This window comes from Tachysurus vachellii, chromosome 2 (assembly GCF_030014155.1).
Source record: "Tachysurus vachellii isolate PV-2020 chromosome 2, HZAU_Pvac_v1, whole genome shotgun sequence".
In the NCBI taxonomy this organism is placed as follows: Eukaryota; Metazoa; Chordata; class Actinopteri; order Siluriformes; family Bagridae; genus Tachysurus; species Tachysurus vachellii.
Window position 1 is genome coordinate 24,852,962 of NC_083461.1, and position 16,429 is coordinate 24,869,390.

The 16,429-nt window shown below is 39.8% G+C and overlaps 1 protein-coding gene across 1 annotated transcript in view; it reads right to left on the reverse strand.

Moving 5' to 3' along the window:
• The window catches only part of pcdh15b (protocadherin-related 15b), a 163,460-nt gene that overhangs the window by 103,817 nt on the left and 43,214 nt on the right, over positions 1 to 16,429 (reverse strand). Inside the window, exons 5-8 of the mRNA XM_060891532.1 lie at positions 5,761 to 5,921; positions 4,683 to 4,838; positions 2,084 to 2,203; positions 1,831 to 1,941 (exon numbers count right to left, since the gene is read on the reverse strand). Of these exons, the coding sequence (XP_060747515.1) occupies positions 1,831 to 1,941; positions 2,084 to 2,203; positions 4,683 to 4,838; positions 5,761 to 5,921 (548 nt within the window). The remainder of the gene's footprint in view (positions 1 to 1,830; positions 1,942 to 2,083; positions 2,204 to 4,682; positions 4,839 to 5,760; positions 5,922 to 16,429) is intronic.

Consider the following 16,429-nt stretch of genomic DNA (forward strand, 5'->3'; position numbering starts at 1 on the left):
GTAAATAAATAAAAGAACAGCAGAACGAATGTGCAAAGCAATAAATCTGTGCGTCATATTAAAATTACTCTATTCAATACCAATTCTTAAAATGCACTCATGTGTACGATCTAGAAGCTCAGATGAAATGGTTTATTTTCAATCCAAGAGAACAAAGATACAGAAGTTGAGAACTAGAAATGGATGTGATGCCTTGAGGGTTTTTTCCCCACCGAGATGTTTAAGTCTGATCTCAAGATCATGTGACAACATGGTGTTGATATTCAGTAAAACCCCACAACTGTGGGTGCAATTTAGCTGTTATAGTTCATCCATCCATCCATCCATCCATCCATCCATCCATCCATCCATCCATCCACATTCTATTCTATGGATGGATGGATGGATGAACTATAACTATATCTTCTGTAGTGCTTACACAGGGTTGCAGGAAACTTGGAGTCCATCCCAGGGGACTTGAAGCACAAGGTGGTGGACAATTTATAGATTTAGAGCTACACACTACAACACATGTCTTTGGACTGATGGAGGAATCCGGGGTTGCCAGAGGAACCACAAGGTGAAAAAGCAAATGCCACACACAAGAGGGAGGTGGATATTAAACCCCCAACCGTGGAAGTGCAAGACAAACATGTTAACTACTAAGCCACGACGTAGCCACGTTTGCAGTTCACTAAACACTAAATTAATACTGAGTAAGTGACATTTCGAACAGAGCACAACCAGCACAAAAACATCCTCAGCTAGCTGCATTCCAGCTTTCGTATTTTAAGTGAAATGGTACTGTATGTTCACAAATAATGGACCATTTGCTACGTCCACTGATAACGGCACTAACGCTACCTTAGTAACGGTTTCAAGCGAGGAAGTGAAATTTTATGTGTGTGACCCATGTGAACGATTGAATTTAGTTTTATATTTACCCTTTTGTGCAAGCCAGCGGCAAGAGATCCACACAGCGTGTGACACATACAGCGGGAGTTTATAAGCACTCCTGGACCAATCAAATTTGTGGGACGGAACTAACTGTTGTACAATTTGCAACAGTCCGATTGATTTACTTACATTTTATCTGTCTTTAAAAGACAACAGAAATAACAGCAGGTGGGAGCGGGATCGAAAAACTCTCTCGCTCATACTTCTCCATTTCATTTAAAGTGAAATCAAAGTATTCATGGTCCGTTAAAGCAAATAGAAAAAAAAAACATTAAAAAAGACTTGTTTGCCGCACGGTCGTTGTTTTATTTCCACCACCCCGACTAGTCTAAAGACTGGCTCCATGAAACCAAAGCAAAAGCAGAAAATAGAATATTTGTTCAATTGTGAGAGATTGTAATGCTGGATATCTGTGTAAGGTCTTCTGCTGTATTTCAAATGAGCAAATAAAGTATTTCAATTCAATTCAATTCAAGTTTATTTGTATAGCGCTTTTTACAATGGACATTGTCTCAAAGCAGCTTTACAGAACATAAACATACAGCAGAAGGTAAACATAAGGAGAAGTATAAAGAATTAATATAATAAAAATTCAAGATACAGTATATATAGTTCACAGTGTGTATGTATGTATGTATGAAAGTACTAAAACGAATCAGAGATGCATCTGGGATTCAAGATCACGGGAACTAAGAAGCTCACAGAAGTGAAGAAAGAAAGCACTTTTTAAAAACAGTTGAAAAAGAGAAAGTCAATTACATCTGTTCACAAGACGAGGTTTCATTTCAAAGTTTGTTAAAAAATAGATATTTTCCAAATGATTCTAAAGCAAATGATGTCAACTATAAAAGCTCATAATCTCATAAATGAAATATGGCTTTCTATTAGACTCACATTGGCCTGGATGATGACCAGGTAGCGTGTGATCTCTTCATAGTTCAGTCTCTCTCTCAGCACCACAGAGCCAGACAGGGTGAGCGGGATGTCAAAGGTTCTGCTAGCAGTCTGTAGAGATGAAGCATCGACAACATCTCATAAAGCTACAACCAATCTTGAATTTAGCAAATTTCAGTGTGCTGAAAATAAAATCACAGATCATATAAGTTACGTCAATTCGAATAACCTTCCGTTGGTATTCGTGACCTACCGGGTCATTAGGGTTGTACTGGATAGTGTACTCGATTTGTCCGTTTGGTCCATCGTCAATATCAACAGCACCATTGTTCCCCGTGAAGCCTGAGAAGATGGTGGTCCCAGCAGGAGTGAGCTGAAAGAAAAGAAAAAACAACAACAACATCCTCTGTTTATAAAAACACTCAAGTGACAGTCAGTCGATCTGAGTTTGCACTGTGATCTTGTCAGGTTTTGACTTTTCTTAGTCCTCGCATTTCATCATATCCTGCTTGTTTCCTGGTGCTATCAGGAAGCCAGGCTCCCCTGTGGTGACAGCGTCTCGCCTGCTGTTCTCGACTCTATTCTCCTTCAGAGACAGAAACTTGATGGACAAGGCTGAGAAAAAAGAAAGCATTTGTTCGTACTTGGTCTGCTGCCTGGCGGCTGAGACCCTCTCAGAAGTGCACAGAGGAAGTAAAATGAGAGGTAATAGCTATGAGCCATGCAGTGAAGTCAAAGGCATCACCTGGGGCATCGGATATTAGTTTGATTTTGTTAGAAAGGTTTTAACACTCCTAAAACTTATAAAAGAAATCTGAAAAAAAATGGATGAACCTTTCATAGTCATCCCAGTGCATCAGAAATGATAATAAATCAGGTCATTTTTGTAGGTATTATCATGCCAAATTATATGATGAAGGTTGAGGGGGAAAAAAGTCAATACTGATCAAATTTAAGAAAAAAAAACAAACATGTGAGCAGACACATCTGATGGGACCCAAGATTGCCTTTCTGGTGCAGTGCCTGGAAGTCATCTATCAGTATCAAAAAGAGGCACAAACACAGACACTTGCATTATGTTAGGGACCAGCACTGGGGCAGTCTGTAAATGATAAATTATTTTGTCTTGCCTCGCTGTCATATCGCATTCCTGCCATCCGAGCTGCTAGACTACAATCTAGACTACCAGGTTCTGTGAGGTGCACATCGTTCCACAATAATTTAGTCGTACACAAATTCCAAGTTAATTCCTTGTAAAGCTGTGGAAAAAAGAAGCTTATTATCTCTGTCCATACCATACTGATAAACATAGTATCTACAATGGCATGTTCATTAAACACTCCATTATTTTTGTTCCTCGTTGCCAATATTCAGCGTCCTCTAAGGAGTGAAACCGTACTGTCCAGCGTTGTTGTTGACTGATGGACTGTGGTCTGCTGAACACCTTGTCTCTATGTCAGTCCGATGCTCCTGACTCCAAGCCAAAATCGATAGCGAGGAATGGCGGCCGGCGGTTTTCTGAGCTGCAACAGCTTGCGGGTAGGCAGTCTGCCACTCTCTGCAGATGTCTCCTAATGAGGGAAATCTGTGCTGACAGTTCCCTTAGGAGCCACTTTCAATTAGGCAAAAGGCTCCAAGAGCCTATGGAACCATCTCGAGCCACCCACCCAGGACGAGCGCAACCGACCGCAACCGCAATCCAGAAATCTATCGTTATCTTACCTAGAAAATGGCAACATATACAAGAGAAAGGCTGTCAGTTGGTATGGGATGAGTTTCTTCAGTATTGGGATGATGATGATGATGATGATGATGATGATGATGATGATGATGATTACATGAAGTGGCCTGTATTCAAAAATGGTGTTTTATTGGGGTTTTTTTTTTTGTCACGCAGCAATGAAAAAAAAAACTATTTTTTCATGGAAATTTATTCATGGAAATATTACGTTTAATTCTATTTTTTGATTATTACTGAAGGTATTTATTTAATAGTTTCTAAGAAAACAATTCACTTACTCACTCATTTTCTACCGCTTATCCGAACTACATCGGGTCACTGGGAGCCTGATAATATTCATAATTATCAGTTTTGTGTTTGGTTCATGAAATTAAATGCTATTGACTTTCTATAACATTGTATTATTATTATTATTATTATTATTATTATTATTATTATTATTATTATCATCATCATTATTATTATTATTATTATTATATTAACTATTTTGATTATCTAAACATTTTAAGAATTTTTTTAGTTCATTAAAATTTTTGGAAAGTGATCAATATTTTTTTGATGTAGTCTCCTTGGTGAAGAAAAGATAAATGTTTATTTGGAAGAGGCTTCACCAATATTTGTTCATTTAATCTACCACTCGAAGCATTAGATTCCTCCTGGTGCACATGGACCATGCAGCTCTCTTGTCATCCATGATATCATCCTCATTAAAGGGGACGTGTAAGATTTCTGGTAAGAATTCTCCACAGGCTCTCTTTAAACTCTTTATATTCATCTAGCTCGCTAATCTACTGTCAAGTTTGTTTTGTTTAAGCAGGAGTGAAGCAGATCTCTTGGCTGTCGGCAAAACGCTTTAACACTTTGATGTACTGTTACAAATGGAAATACATCATCATCCAGAATCGAATCTGCTCTCCAATCATCTCATGGAGGCTTGAAAACATCTGTGAAGAAATTACAGCAGATGACTGACAGTCAGACACAGTAGCTACAGGAAAATGTTATCCAATGAAGACAAGGAGGAGTTTTCTGAGAAAACTAAGAAAGATCTGCAGATCTGTGAACGTTATACTGTTCCGGGATCCTCGCAGACCTAGACGGAGAAACGTACCTCGTTTATAGCCACATAGTACCGTGGCTGCTGGAAACGAGGAGCGTTGTCATTACGATCCCTCACAACGATCCGCACCTCATGAAGAATCACTGTACCGACCAACTCATTGGTGCACTGGACCTGCACCACAATGGACTGCATGAAGGAAGGAGGCTGAAAGAAAGAAAAACAAATGGTGTGTTTATTTAACCATCATTTTTAATGCTGTGGAAACTGAGTGGAATAAAAGAGACTTTCAAAGAATGTTCTGCTGACAGCTTTTTGATTTATTTTATTATTTGACACTACAGAACAATTTCAAAAAGGTTTCAGAAAATTCAAGATACTCTGGCGGGGAGTAATTAGTCTTATTTCTTATGAGAATATGAGCAGATTTAGTTTTATGCACTGAAAATAAAGACCTATTTTGGCAATATGAAAATATTGTTCTAAATAATTTTGGGACTTTCACAAAAAAAAAAAAAAAAAAAAAAGAATAAATAAAAAATGTACCGTTCGAAACTAAAAATGTTCAAAATTTAAAGCCATTTTCAAAGGCATCAACAGTGAAATAAATAAATAAATGAAGAATGTATTTTTTTTCTATATGCATATTTTCAATGAAAATAACTATATCACTTTTAGTGTGTAATTTAAATTTAATGATTAATAGGATATGATTTACCATTTTAAAATTTTTATTCTATTTTCAGTAGTAAGACTGCAGAGTGATTCGTCCAAAAACGCTGATGAAAAAAACAAAAAGGATTATAAGTGTATGAGTTATATGACTGTTCTACTGGTTGGAGACCATTAATTAAACACTTAAACCTTGTAACACTCTCTCTCTCACACATACACACACACACACATACACAATAATACCTTCTCACACACTATGAAGCCTCGTACAATATCAAACTCTCACACATGGCTATTAAACCAAATGTCAGGTTGATAGTATAAGAAGTAGGAGAGTGTTTTATTGTGTGTGTGTGTGTGTGTGTGTGTGTGAGAGAGAGAGAGAGAGAGAGAGAGAGAGAGAGAGAGAGAGAGAGAGAGAGAGAGAGAGAGGATAAACATGCTGCCTACTTACATCCCGGTCCAGAACTCGCCCAGTGCTGTTAAGATAAAGCCGTTGTTTGACAGGGTCCAGGATCACCCAGTGGTCATAGTTGTCTCTCAGAGATAAGGAGATGGTTCTGTTAGGGCTTTCTGCACGGCCGTTGATTTGCATGTTCTCTACCAGGACGGTCCCTGGACCAATCAGAAAGGGAGAATGATAAAGTCATGTCCTGCAGCTTTTATTCTCATTGTACAGTGTGTGTGTCTTCTCATCGTAATAATACACTATGGTCATATTTGTTAGGCTGAGCATTTAAAAGAAAGTATCTGAGCATCATTTTAGTCCCTGACTTTACACACAATCACTGTTAACTTATATAGTGTTTTTCACAAGTGTTCGCACACTGGAACATTTGTAAGGTTATAGTAAAGCAAATATAAAAGTAATAAACCTATTATTTCAAGCTTGTGTGTGTATGTGTGTGTATGTGTATGTGTCTGTGTGTGTGTCTGTGTGTGTGTTTGTGTGTGTGTTTGTATGTGTGTGTTTGTGTGTGTTTATGTGTGTGTGTTTGTCTGTGTGTTTGTGTGTGTGTGTGTGTTTGTGTCTGTGTGTGTTTGTGTGTGTGTTTATGTGTGTGTGTGTGTTTGTGTGTGTGTGTTTGTGTGTGTTTGTATGTGTGTGTGTGTGTGTGTGTGTGTGTGTGTGTGTGTGTGTGTGTGTAACTAAATTGTCACCTGACCTGAGTATAAATACATTTGTTCCTGGAAAGCTCTGAGGTTTGACACTAACTCAACAATCATCATCATGAAGAACAAAGAGCTACCAAGACAAAGGTCTGGAAACGTTTCAGTCAGGTTATAAATACTTGATGACGTATGGAAAGAACATGAATATGAATAATTTCAAAGAATATTGTGTCCTAGAATACAGTATGATCCCACAACTTAGTGTCAATTAGAGCTCATAACACTACAAAAATATGAAGAAAATCAGACGGGGTGTGAATACTTATGCAACTCTGTGTTTGAAATGACGACTCCTGTCTTTATGGGTAGAAGTTTTGAATATTTAGACAGGTAAATGACAGACTGGTCAATTAACACTTAACAATTAGCTTTAATCAGTGGCCTGGATTTCTGGATTTCTCCGAAGAGTTTGACATAGTTTCCGGATGCTTTAAGTGTAGAGATTGTCTTTATACTTTAAAAAGTGTGATTAAGGTTAAAGATGATGTGAATTGAATTGAATTCATTTTGTCTTTTGTGAAATCAAATGCTCTCTCAGCAGCCTGTCACCTTCGCACTGTGTTATTACGTGCTTTTAGCACATTGCTTTCTACTGAGAAATCTCATTTGAAAAACATCACACAGGTTTTTTTTGGGGTGTGGAAAAATACAGCAGCTCATAAAATACAAAAATATAAAAAAAGACACATGATTTTATGACTAACCAAATCCCTCAGATAGATGTGGCCTAGTGACTCACGAAATCACACAAAACTTCAGAAATTCTTCACTTTGAGTAAGGAACCCACACTGATATTTCTCACACTATTTCGATAAACTTGCAATTCTGGAATCTCCAATGCTCAACATGCCAAACCTTAAAGTAGGTGAAATACAAAAACAAAAGAGACATTAAAAAGGAACAGGAATCTAAGCTGGGGTGGAGATAGACTCATCAAAACTGGACAAGTTAAGACTTGAAAAAGACCAGCTGACATTTTCCAGTCTCCTTTTCTGCCCCTGAAGTCATGTAGCCTCGGATTTCTGTTCCTGGATGTTGGCTGCTCATGATATATACGAATATTGAGAGGACGTGATGGTCCAGCGGTCAAGGCACTGGGTTCCTAATCAGAAGGTTGGTTTTCAAGCCCACAAGCTGCTGAGACATCTACGTTGGGTCCTTGAACAAGGCCCTTAACCTCACCTGCTCCAAGGGCACTGCACGATGGCTTACCCTGCGCTCTGACCCCAGGGCTCATAATAACCTGGGATATGCAGAAACTGGGGCAGTGGTGGCTCAACTGGTTAAGGCTCTGGGTTGTTGATCGGAGGATCAGGGTTCTCAGCTGGGGTATGTGAAAAAACGAATTCTACTGTGCTGTAATGTATATGTGGTGATAATAAATGCTTCTGCCCCTGTTCTAATAAAAATTATTCTGAATTAATTCTTTATCTATGACGGCAAGATGACTTTTCTACAACTGCAATTATTTGCTGCTTGTGCATACCAGTGAAATGGCTGCCACATTAGCACAGGTGACTGGGCCATTACACCTGCAGGTATTATCATAATAGCTATAATAGCTATTATGGAGATACCCCACAGGCCCCGGCTCTCCAACCTCCCTCTCTTTTTCTAGGCAAGAATAATCTAAAGAGTTGACACAGTGCCTGAAACCCCAGAGCTTGATCTGTTACTACGCTTTAAACAAAGTCCAAAAGTGAGTCATCATACTACTACAATGTGCAACCTGTAGAAAATTGAGGACTCAGAATTTGAGTAGTAACAACATTGTGAGTTTGTGCATGTGAAACGTTAATTAATTAAGTTTATTGAATTTCAAGAGCAGTAGGAAATGGGGGCAGTGGTGGCTCTAACTGGTTAAGGCTCTGGGTTGTTGATCGGAGGATCAGGGTTCAAGGCCCAGCACAGCCAAGCTGCCACTGCTGGGCCCTTGAGCAAGGCCCTCAACCCTCCCTGCTCCAGGGGTGCTGTATCATAGCTGCCCCTGCACTCTGACCCCAACCTCCTCAGCTGGGGTATGTGAAGAAAAGAAAAACTGTGCTGTAATGTATATGTGGCAATAATAAAGGCTTCTATGCCCCTGTTCTATTAAGAAACAAACAACGACAGCAGTTGGCAGACTCCTGTATTCAGAGCTACTAACATTTATATAATTTATACAGCTAAGCAATTTAGGGATAAGGGCCTTGCTCAGGGGCCCGGTGTAGGCCCTGCGATTTGAACTCATGGCCTTCCAGTCAGTAATCCAACGCCTTAACCACTAAGCTACTACATCCCAAAATCCTTCCAGTGGAAAGAAGTAGAACTTGAAGCCAAGTGGCACTGACAGCCACACCTCCACCAAGTCATTTGTGAGCCAGAAATACTCTTAAAATATACTGCAAACTTTTTCACATAACTATTTCAGATATTTGACCTTGTTGTGACCTTGACCTTGTCTGGAGCAATTCCAAAAACAAACCAAGTTCATCTGCTGGTTATACAGATAATTCCACATAATTCCACATACATCTACGACAAACAAAAAGGAAACTATTGAAAAAACCTTATCTCAGACTTTTGACCTTGCTGTGTCCTAGATCATGTTTGAATCAACTCCAAAAACTAACAAGTTCATTGATTACACTGATAGTTCCATATAAATCCTACAAATATTCAACCACTCGTTCTTAAAGCGTCCCCCTAAGATGGAAGCCGTGAAGACATCGTTCCTCCACCACTTAGTAGCAGAGGTGTTAAAACTCTAGGTCCTACTAAATAAAATCAGTTCATCTGAAAGTTAGAATTCTACACAATTCTATACAATTCTACATTACAATTTGATGCTTTTCACCCAAATCAACTGTGCATTATGATCATTTATTCCAACAGCCCTACACATGCGCCATGACCTCAGAAGTTCCAAGCCCTCATCCCTCAGCATTTCAAACAGCTGGACTTTGTTGCTGAACCAGTGCCCGGCCCTCTGGGAGGTCCCCTGGCATCTGCCTTGTGGCAGATCATGCCTCTGCAAGCTGGCACTACACGTGTGCCAGAAGTACAAAGCTTAGCCAAGCCTGCAGAATCATTTCTACCCACGAGTCTTCATATTACTTTGATTTCGCTTACCATCACCTTATTCTCTAATTCGCTACTTTTTTTTTGAGTAGGGATGTGAACTTTAACCTGGGAATGGTTGCAAAAATCCAGCGTATTAGTTTCCCCAGTAAGCCTCTTTATGCTGTGCTTGCTTACAGGAGGAAGGACTTGAATTCAAAAATGCAGCTCGAAGCGTTTAGTCTCATTTCCACTGAAATAGCCACACAAATTCAACCTCGCTTTCTTCAGGTTTGGAAGAAGATTCACTCACCATTTCTTGCTTTTAATCAACTCAACACAATTAATTGCTTTCCTTCCATGCTACGTTTAGGTCTGAATGCTTACAGAACACAATAAAAAGGCTTCAGAGGTGTAACCATTACCAGGCAATAATGATTAACAAATGATATAGAGCGTGGCCTTTTTTTTTCATTACTCAGCATTTTACCTGAAAGTACGCTCACCAGAGTCTGTCATTTTTCTGAGAAGGATAATTAAAGAAAATACTGGTTAATATTAATGTGCTTCCTCTTATGCTATGATTTGTGTAGCAATAACTTTTCTATATCAACTTAAAAATGATTTAATATCTTTACTCTGTGAGGAGATTCAACATTTATTTAGTATTTAAGAATATTAAAAGGATTGAATTCAGGACAGGGGGTTATATGGTGGCTTAGTGGTTAGCACGTTTGCCTCACACCTCCAGGGTTGGTGGTTCCATTCCCAGCTCCGCCTTGTGTGTGTGGAGTTTGCATTTTCTCCCCGTGCCTCAGGGGTTTCCTCCGGGTACTCTGGTTTCCTCCCCCAGTCCAAAGACATGCATGGTAGGTTGATTGGCATCTCTGGAAAATTGTCCCTAGTGTGTGTGTTTGCGTGAGTGAATGAGAGTGTGTGTGCCCTGCGATGGGTTGGCACTCCGTATCCTGGTATCCTCCGTATACTGGTATCCTGCCTTGATGCCCGATGACGCCTGAGATAGGCACAAGCTCCCTGTGACCCAAGGTAGTTTGGATAAGCGGTAGAAAATGAATGAATGAATGAATGAATGAATGAATTCAGGACAGACTCCTTGGTGACATTTAACAACATAACCTTAGAGAAATTAGAAAAAAGAAAGGCCGGAGAATGAAAGACTGCTTATAGCTTCTAAAACACGAACTAACTTGCTATGTGGACGCGCTACAACAGTAGGCGTAACTATGAAGGGTGTCGTTCTTTATGATAAAATGGGGAAGTGGTGGCTTTGTGGTTAGCCTTTGTATCTCACACATCTAGGATTGAGGGTTTGATTCCCATCTCTGCCCTGTGTGTGTTTAGTTTGCATACTTTCCTTGTGTTTTGAAGGTTTCCTCTCTCATTCCAAAGGCATGCATTGCAGACTGATTGGTATCATCAAAATGGCTGTGCGATTGTGCTCAAAAATTGGTACCCTGAGTACCCAAGACCCTGTGTAAAATAAGTGCTACAGAATTTGTGGTGCTAAAAGAGTTCCACATCCACAATTTTGTAATTTCTTTCAAAAGGAAGAAGAAGCCTGTTTGCCTATTCCAGCTTAGGAATTTGGGTTCAGAGTGCAGGGGCAGTTATGTTGCAGCACCCCTGAAGCATAGAGCATTAAGGGCCTCGCTCCAGGGCCCAACAGAGGCAGCTTGACAGTGCTGGAGCTTTAACCCCAACCCTCTGATCAACAGCCCAGATCCTTAACCACTTGAACCACCTCAGCCCATTTAATCCCAACAGCGCTCCCTTATGGATTTCATTCCTTATTTCCTGTTTATGCCACAGCGTAATGCTCCTAACTCATATGAAAGCAGATAGAAAAAATAGACACACAGACTAACACTCAAGAAGTTCAAATGAGGCAGCATGATGATTCAGAACAGGACTTAGCTTGCCATCTCATCAATGAGACGGTTTAGACTACTCGTGGCAGCACCTGAATCAATGCGCAAGGACTGTTAGGTTCCTGTGACAAATAATTAAGTGCTGCTCAGGAAAAGGAAGATAACAGTGGGACAAAATGAAATGTCCTTTAAAGTGCTTTGATCTTAAAGTTTAGCTCAGGTGGGATTTACATTCTGAGCAGCAGCAGCAGCAACAGAAGCTGTTACTTTTTTATGCCCCAGCATTTCAGATTAGCTGCTGAAACACACACTTCTAACAGTGTTTATTTCTGCCAGGAGAAAATAACATACAAGTAAATCTATGGATGTTTCAGTGAAAGCTGGAGTATTTGTCAGGTTCCTCGTCAATGTCCATGATTTCCAGCAAGAAGAAATTTACAGTAATGACCAAACGTATGTGAACAGCGCATCATTGGATCATTGTCCTCGTGTGTTCTTGTCAAACATCCCATTCCAGATCTAGTCTCTAGTTCGCTCCCAATAACCTCCATTCTTCTGGGAAGGCTTTCCACTAGATTTTGAAGTGGAGCTGTTAGGATATTTATGTATCAACAACCCTGATTGGATAAATACAGCATGTGACCACTTTAAATAACAACTTTTCTACTGAGAAAAAATACCACCATGTAAATCCTTCTTGTCTGTACAAAGCACGTGAAATGAGTGAGACAATGTTCAGTTCTGATTGTTGCTAAGCACCTAGCCATAACATTCTAACACCGAATAGTTTCATACCTCACACGTTTGGCACGGAAATGCTTTGCTGACTCTGTTTCAGAGCAGGGTTTCATAATGCTGAGTAAAAAGCAGTGCAAAGTGTTAAACGTTCCTAAACCCTGGGCTTAACAGCAGGGTTTTTATAACAACGATAACCTCAGGTCAAGCGCAGTGTGAAAAGCCCTTTAACTCCACTGAAGGAAATCTGTAAAGCTACGGCATACAAAGACCTCAACTTTGTATGCTTGCAAATTGGTGGCAACCGTTTGGGGAACACCTACATATGGGTCTGATGTTCAGGTGACTACACAATTGAGTATGGCAACATGGTTTGGATTTACCATCCTAATCATGTCACTAAAGCCTTTATCTAAACATTCATTCATTCATTCATCGTTTCTAATAACACCTTTATCCTGTTCAAGGTCTCCATGGTTCCACAGCCTGTTCATCAAAGGGTATCATTCCCACACAAATTTACACCTAGGTTTAATTAAGATCACCCCAACTGGCATGTTTATGAAAAAAAAACTTGCTGCCTAAAGTCTTAAACACCTCTCACAAGAACAATCCACCAATCATACCTTAGTACCTCTTAGCAACACAAATCACATACTGTAGAAGCTCTCTTTTAAAGTAGTTTAACCCACTTTGTTTAGTTTAACCCACTTATGCTAAACCACAGGGGAACTGCTGTGGGATCCGAATTAAATGGTAAGTCCTGGCTTTATTTACTAAAGTGGATGTGTTTCGACGCGACAAGCATGAAAACAAAATTATTTCATGAGATTTTTTCTCAAGTTGATCCACGTTAGATCTTAGATTTTTTTTAACAGACCAAAAATAGAGGTTTCAGTTTAACTTACATTATAGCTGTTGTTCATTCACCTTCTCTTTCTGCTGGGTCGCCACAGCAGATCATCTGGTCCACATATTAGGTTTTACACCAGATACCCTTCCTAATTGAACCCTTACATTTTATCCATGCTTGCAACCAGAACTGAGAGTAAGCACCTTAGTGGATGGATTAGCTTCATGCCCAGCAGGGAATCAGACCCGGGCCACAGCTATGAGAACACGAGACCCTGCCACTGAACCACCAGGAGGCAGTTTAACTTACATTATGCGTGTTAGTTATTTGTATAGCACTATAAGTGTACTTTAATGTTGATCCATTCATATTCTGTAGTGCAGATCCTAGACATGGTCACAAGAAGCCTGGAGATTATCAGGTGCACAAGGTGGGGATACCTGGGACGGGATGCCAACTCACTTCAGGGCATGATCACACACACACTACAGACAATTTAGAGATGCCAATCAGCCTATATTGCATGTTATTTGGACTGAAACAAGAGGAAACCCTGCAGCATGAGGTGAACATGCAATCACATAAAGACAGCTCAGAGTCAAACCCTCAACCCTGGAGTTGACCAGCTAACATGCCAACCACTAAGCCACCATGATGCTTTTTTGTAAGTGTGATTACTAAAACACAATCCTACAGTTAGATCTCTGTTACATGACCCTTTAAGCTATAAAAATATCATGTCCTTGATTAAATGGCAGCTCTGTGTAATCCACCTGAGAATCCACTCTGTGTAATCCACATGACCAGCAATATGCATTCAGCTGTTAAGTGTTAAGTGTTATTAATGACTTCTGCATACAGAAATGATTTCCTGCAGCATGCGAGATGCACAAAAGCACAACAGAATTTCAGTTACCCAGTGCTGCTTATGATTTGGGTCAATCTACTATAAGCAAGAAAATAAATCCAAATGAAAGTCTATGCAAATAATTTAATTTCTAATCAGGGTGTTTAATTTTAGGGTAATGGCATGACTTGGGAAGATATTCAAATAATCCCTTTAATAAAGAACAATTTGTTTTTATTAAGTCCTGACCAGAGGCTTCAGCATAACATCTATGTGAAACAACACCCGTCTTTTGGAACCACATCAAAGCAAGCAGTCAACATCCAGTCATTTTGAAGGACATCCTGTTAACAATTAGGCTTGTTTTTAAATGAAGGGCATACGACATGATCGACTGCTTTCATCTCAATGTATATTGTAGTAGTGCTCAGGCTGCCTCAGGAAAAGCATAATTCTCAAGCAAATCGACTCAAACCATGGATACCAAACCTGTCATATTGCTAATGTTGGTGAAAAAAAAGATTTGTTAAGGCAAATGCATTTCCATCTATTACTGTCTGTCTGATATTCATTTATTTATCTATTTCAACCTTTTCAGATATCTTACTCCAGTCAGAGTCGGACCGCAACTCAATAAATTCAGCTTAATTCGATTTTTTTTATCACGCTTTTAACAATGGACGTCGACACAAAGCAGTTTCCCAGGAATACAAAAACACAAAATAAAAAGGATAAAGTTTCACACTTTAATTTACATTTATCCAATATGAGCAAGTCAGAGGTGATAGTGGTGAGAAGAAACATTGCGAGGAACCACATCCTCAACCTCATGTGATTATAAACCACACCTGACCAGCTCTAAAGAAAATAAAAAAATACCATATCTGATTTTGGCTCAGCAGCATCACTGTTTATTAGCAGGCCAAGTTCAGAGTACAGATCTACTCCGATATGCCTTCGAGAGCTCTGCATACCGTCAATGATGATGCTACGAATGAATAATGCTTATCAAGAAAGCCTAGCTAATCAGCTTAGGAGACTGCAGTGCAAAACAAACAGATTATGATTTTTTTTCTACACATGTAAAGGCTCCTATGCTTGTCAAATTTTGAACAAGCTACTGCTTGAACCTGGTGTTTTAAATGAGCAGATATCCTTGAGGTCAACTTGTTGGCAAAAATACACATAAATAAAAATAAAGCCTGTTTAAGTTCTAAGTGAATTCAGTACATTTTAAGTACATTCTATTTAAATGGTTTATAATTAGCTAAAAGTCCAAAGATTCTGCTTCTAACCCAACTTCAATTGTTACTTCAGGACACTTTGTGAGGTGTGGAAGTTTTTATAGTTTATTACCGATTACTATTCGTAAGGAAGGATGGTGAGATGGAAAAGGAGATGCTTACTGTGGTGGATAAAATGAGGAGAATTGATGGGGTCGTGAAGGAGGCAAAATTTGGCTAAATGATTTTGATTAATTGTCCATGCAGAAAGAGCACACGAGAGTAAACCTACTTAAAAACGACCTGTTTACATTTTGTTAAACGTGATTATTTTACTGCAGTAGAAATCCTGTTCTTTGCCGCATCGTCACACATCGTGGACATCCCGTTGCTTTCTGATGCACTTAAACAGTCTTTTTTGTCTTTAAAGCGTTGGCACGTTTCAAACATTTCCAAGGTCTTTCGGTTTGTCGACACGTCTATTCGGCGTATCAGCTCAACGTGAGTGAACTGATGAAGAGGATCAATCAGAAAGCTAGGATTAGTTGCCAGCATTTAATGAGAATCTGGGAATCAGCACAGCACAAACTGATAAAGACAAAATAAGACAAAAGAACAGTGAGAAAGAAGGCAATGCAGCTGATTTGCTCGACGCCCAACCCCCTGACACTCGAAACATGACTCTGTTAATCTTTAAGAATTCTCAACATCCTTCAGGCACTCTCCAATCAACTCAAGGCCTACGTTCAGACTCTTCTTCCAGTCCCTTCAGATCAATAGCCGACTGCTTCTATCTTAATGTCAGAGCTGTCTCTGAGGCCAATCAGCCTAAATATTCATTAAGCGTCGCTCTTCATCACCTTCATTTTGCTCGTCGTGAGCACTCAAGGAGACCTCCGTGCTGACCGGACCTGGTCTGCTGACCACTGGCTGTTCTCCAAGCCAGTTAAGGGAATACTTTAGTGCAGTCTGACAGTTAATCTATTCCCCAAACAGACCTGACCTCCATTTTTAAGTCAATCCTGCTATTCCATCCTCCACAGCTGACGTTCATAGCCTCAAACAGGACACAAATGACACAAATGAGAAGCCGGCTGATGAGGAATGCACTAAGGGGCCGGTGTAATAACTTTGTCACAGTCCCAGGTGCTAAGCGGAGTGCTCAGAAGAGCGGATGGAAGAGAGAAATGAGATTTGATTCCACAGGGTTTTATTGGGTCTCCTCATCCAGTGACACTTTAATGTGCCTCACCAATTGATATGAAATTGTTCCTTTTTAATAAAAGCCTTTCAGAGCCATAACTCCGGTCATTTCCCGGGGAAGCCGAGGCTCGACTGCCTGAGTGAAAAGCGCAAGGGATGA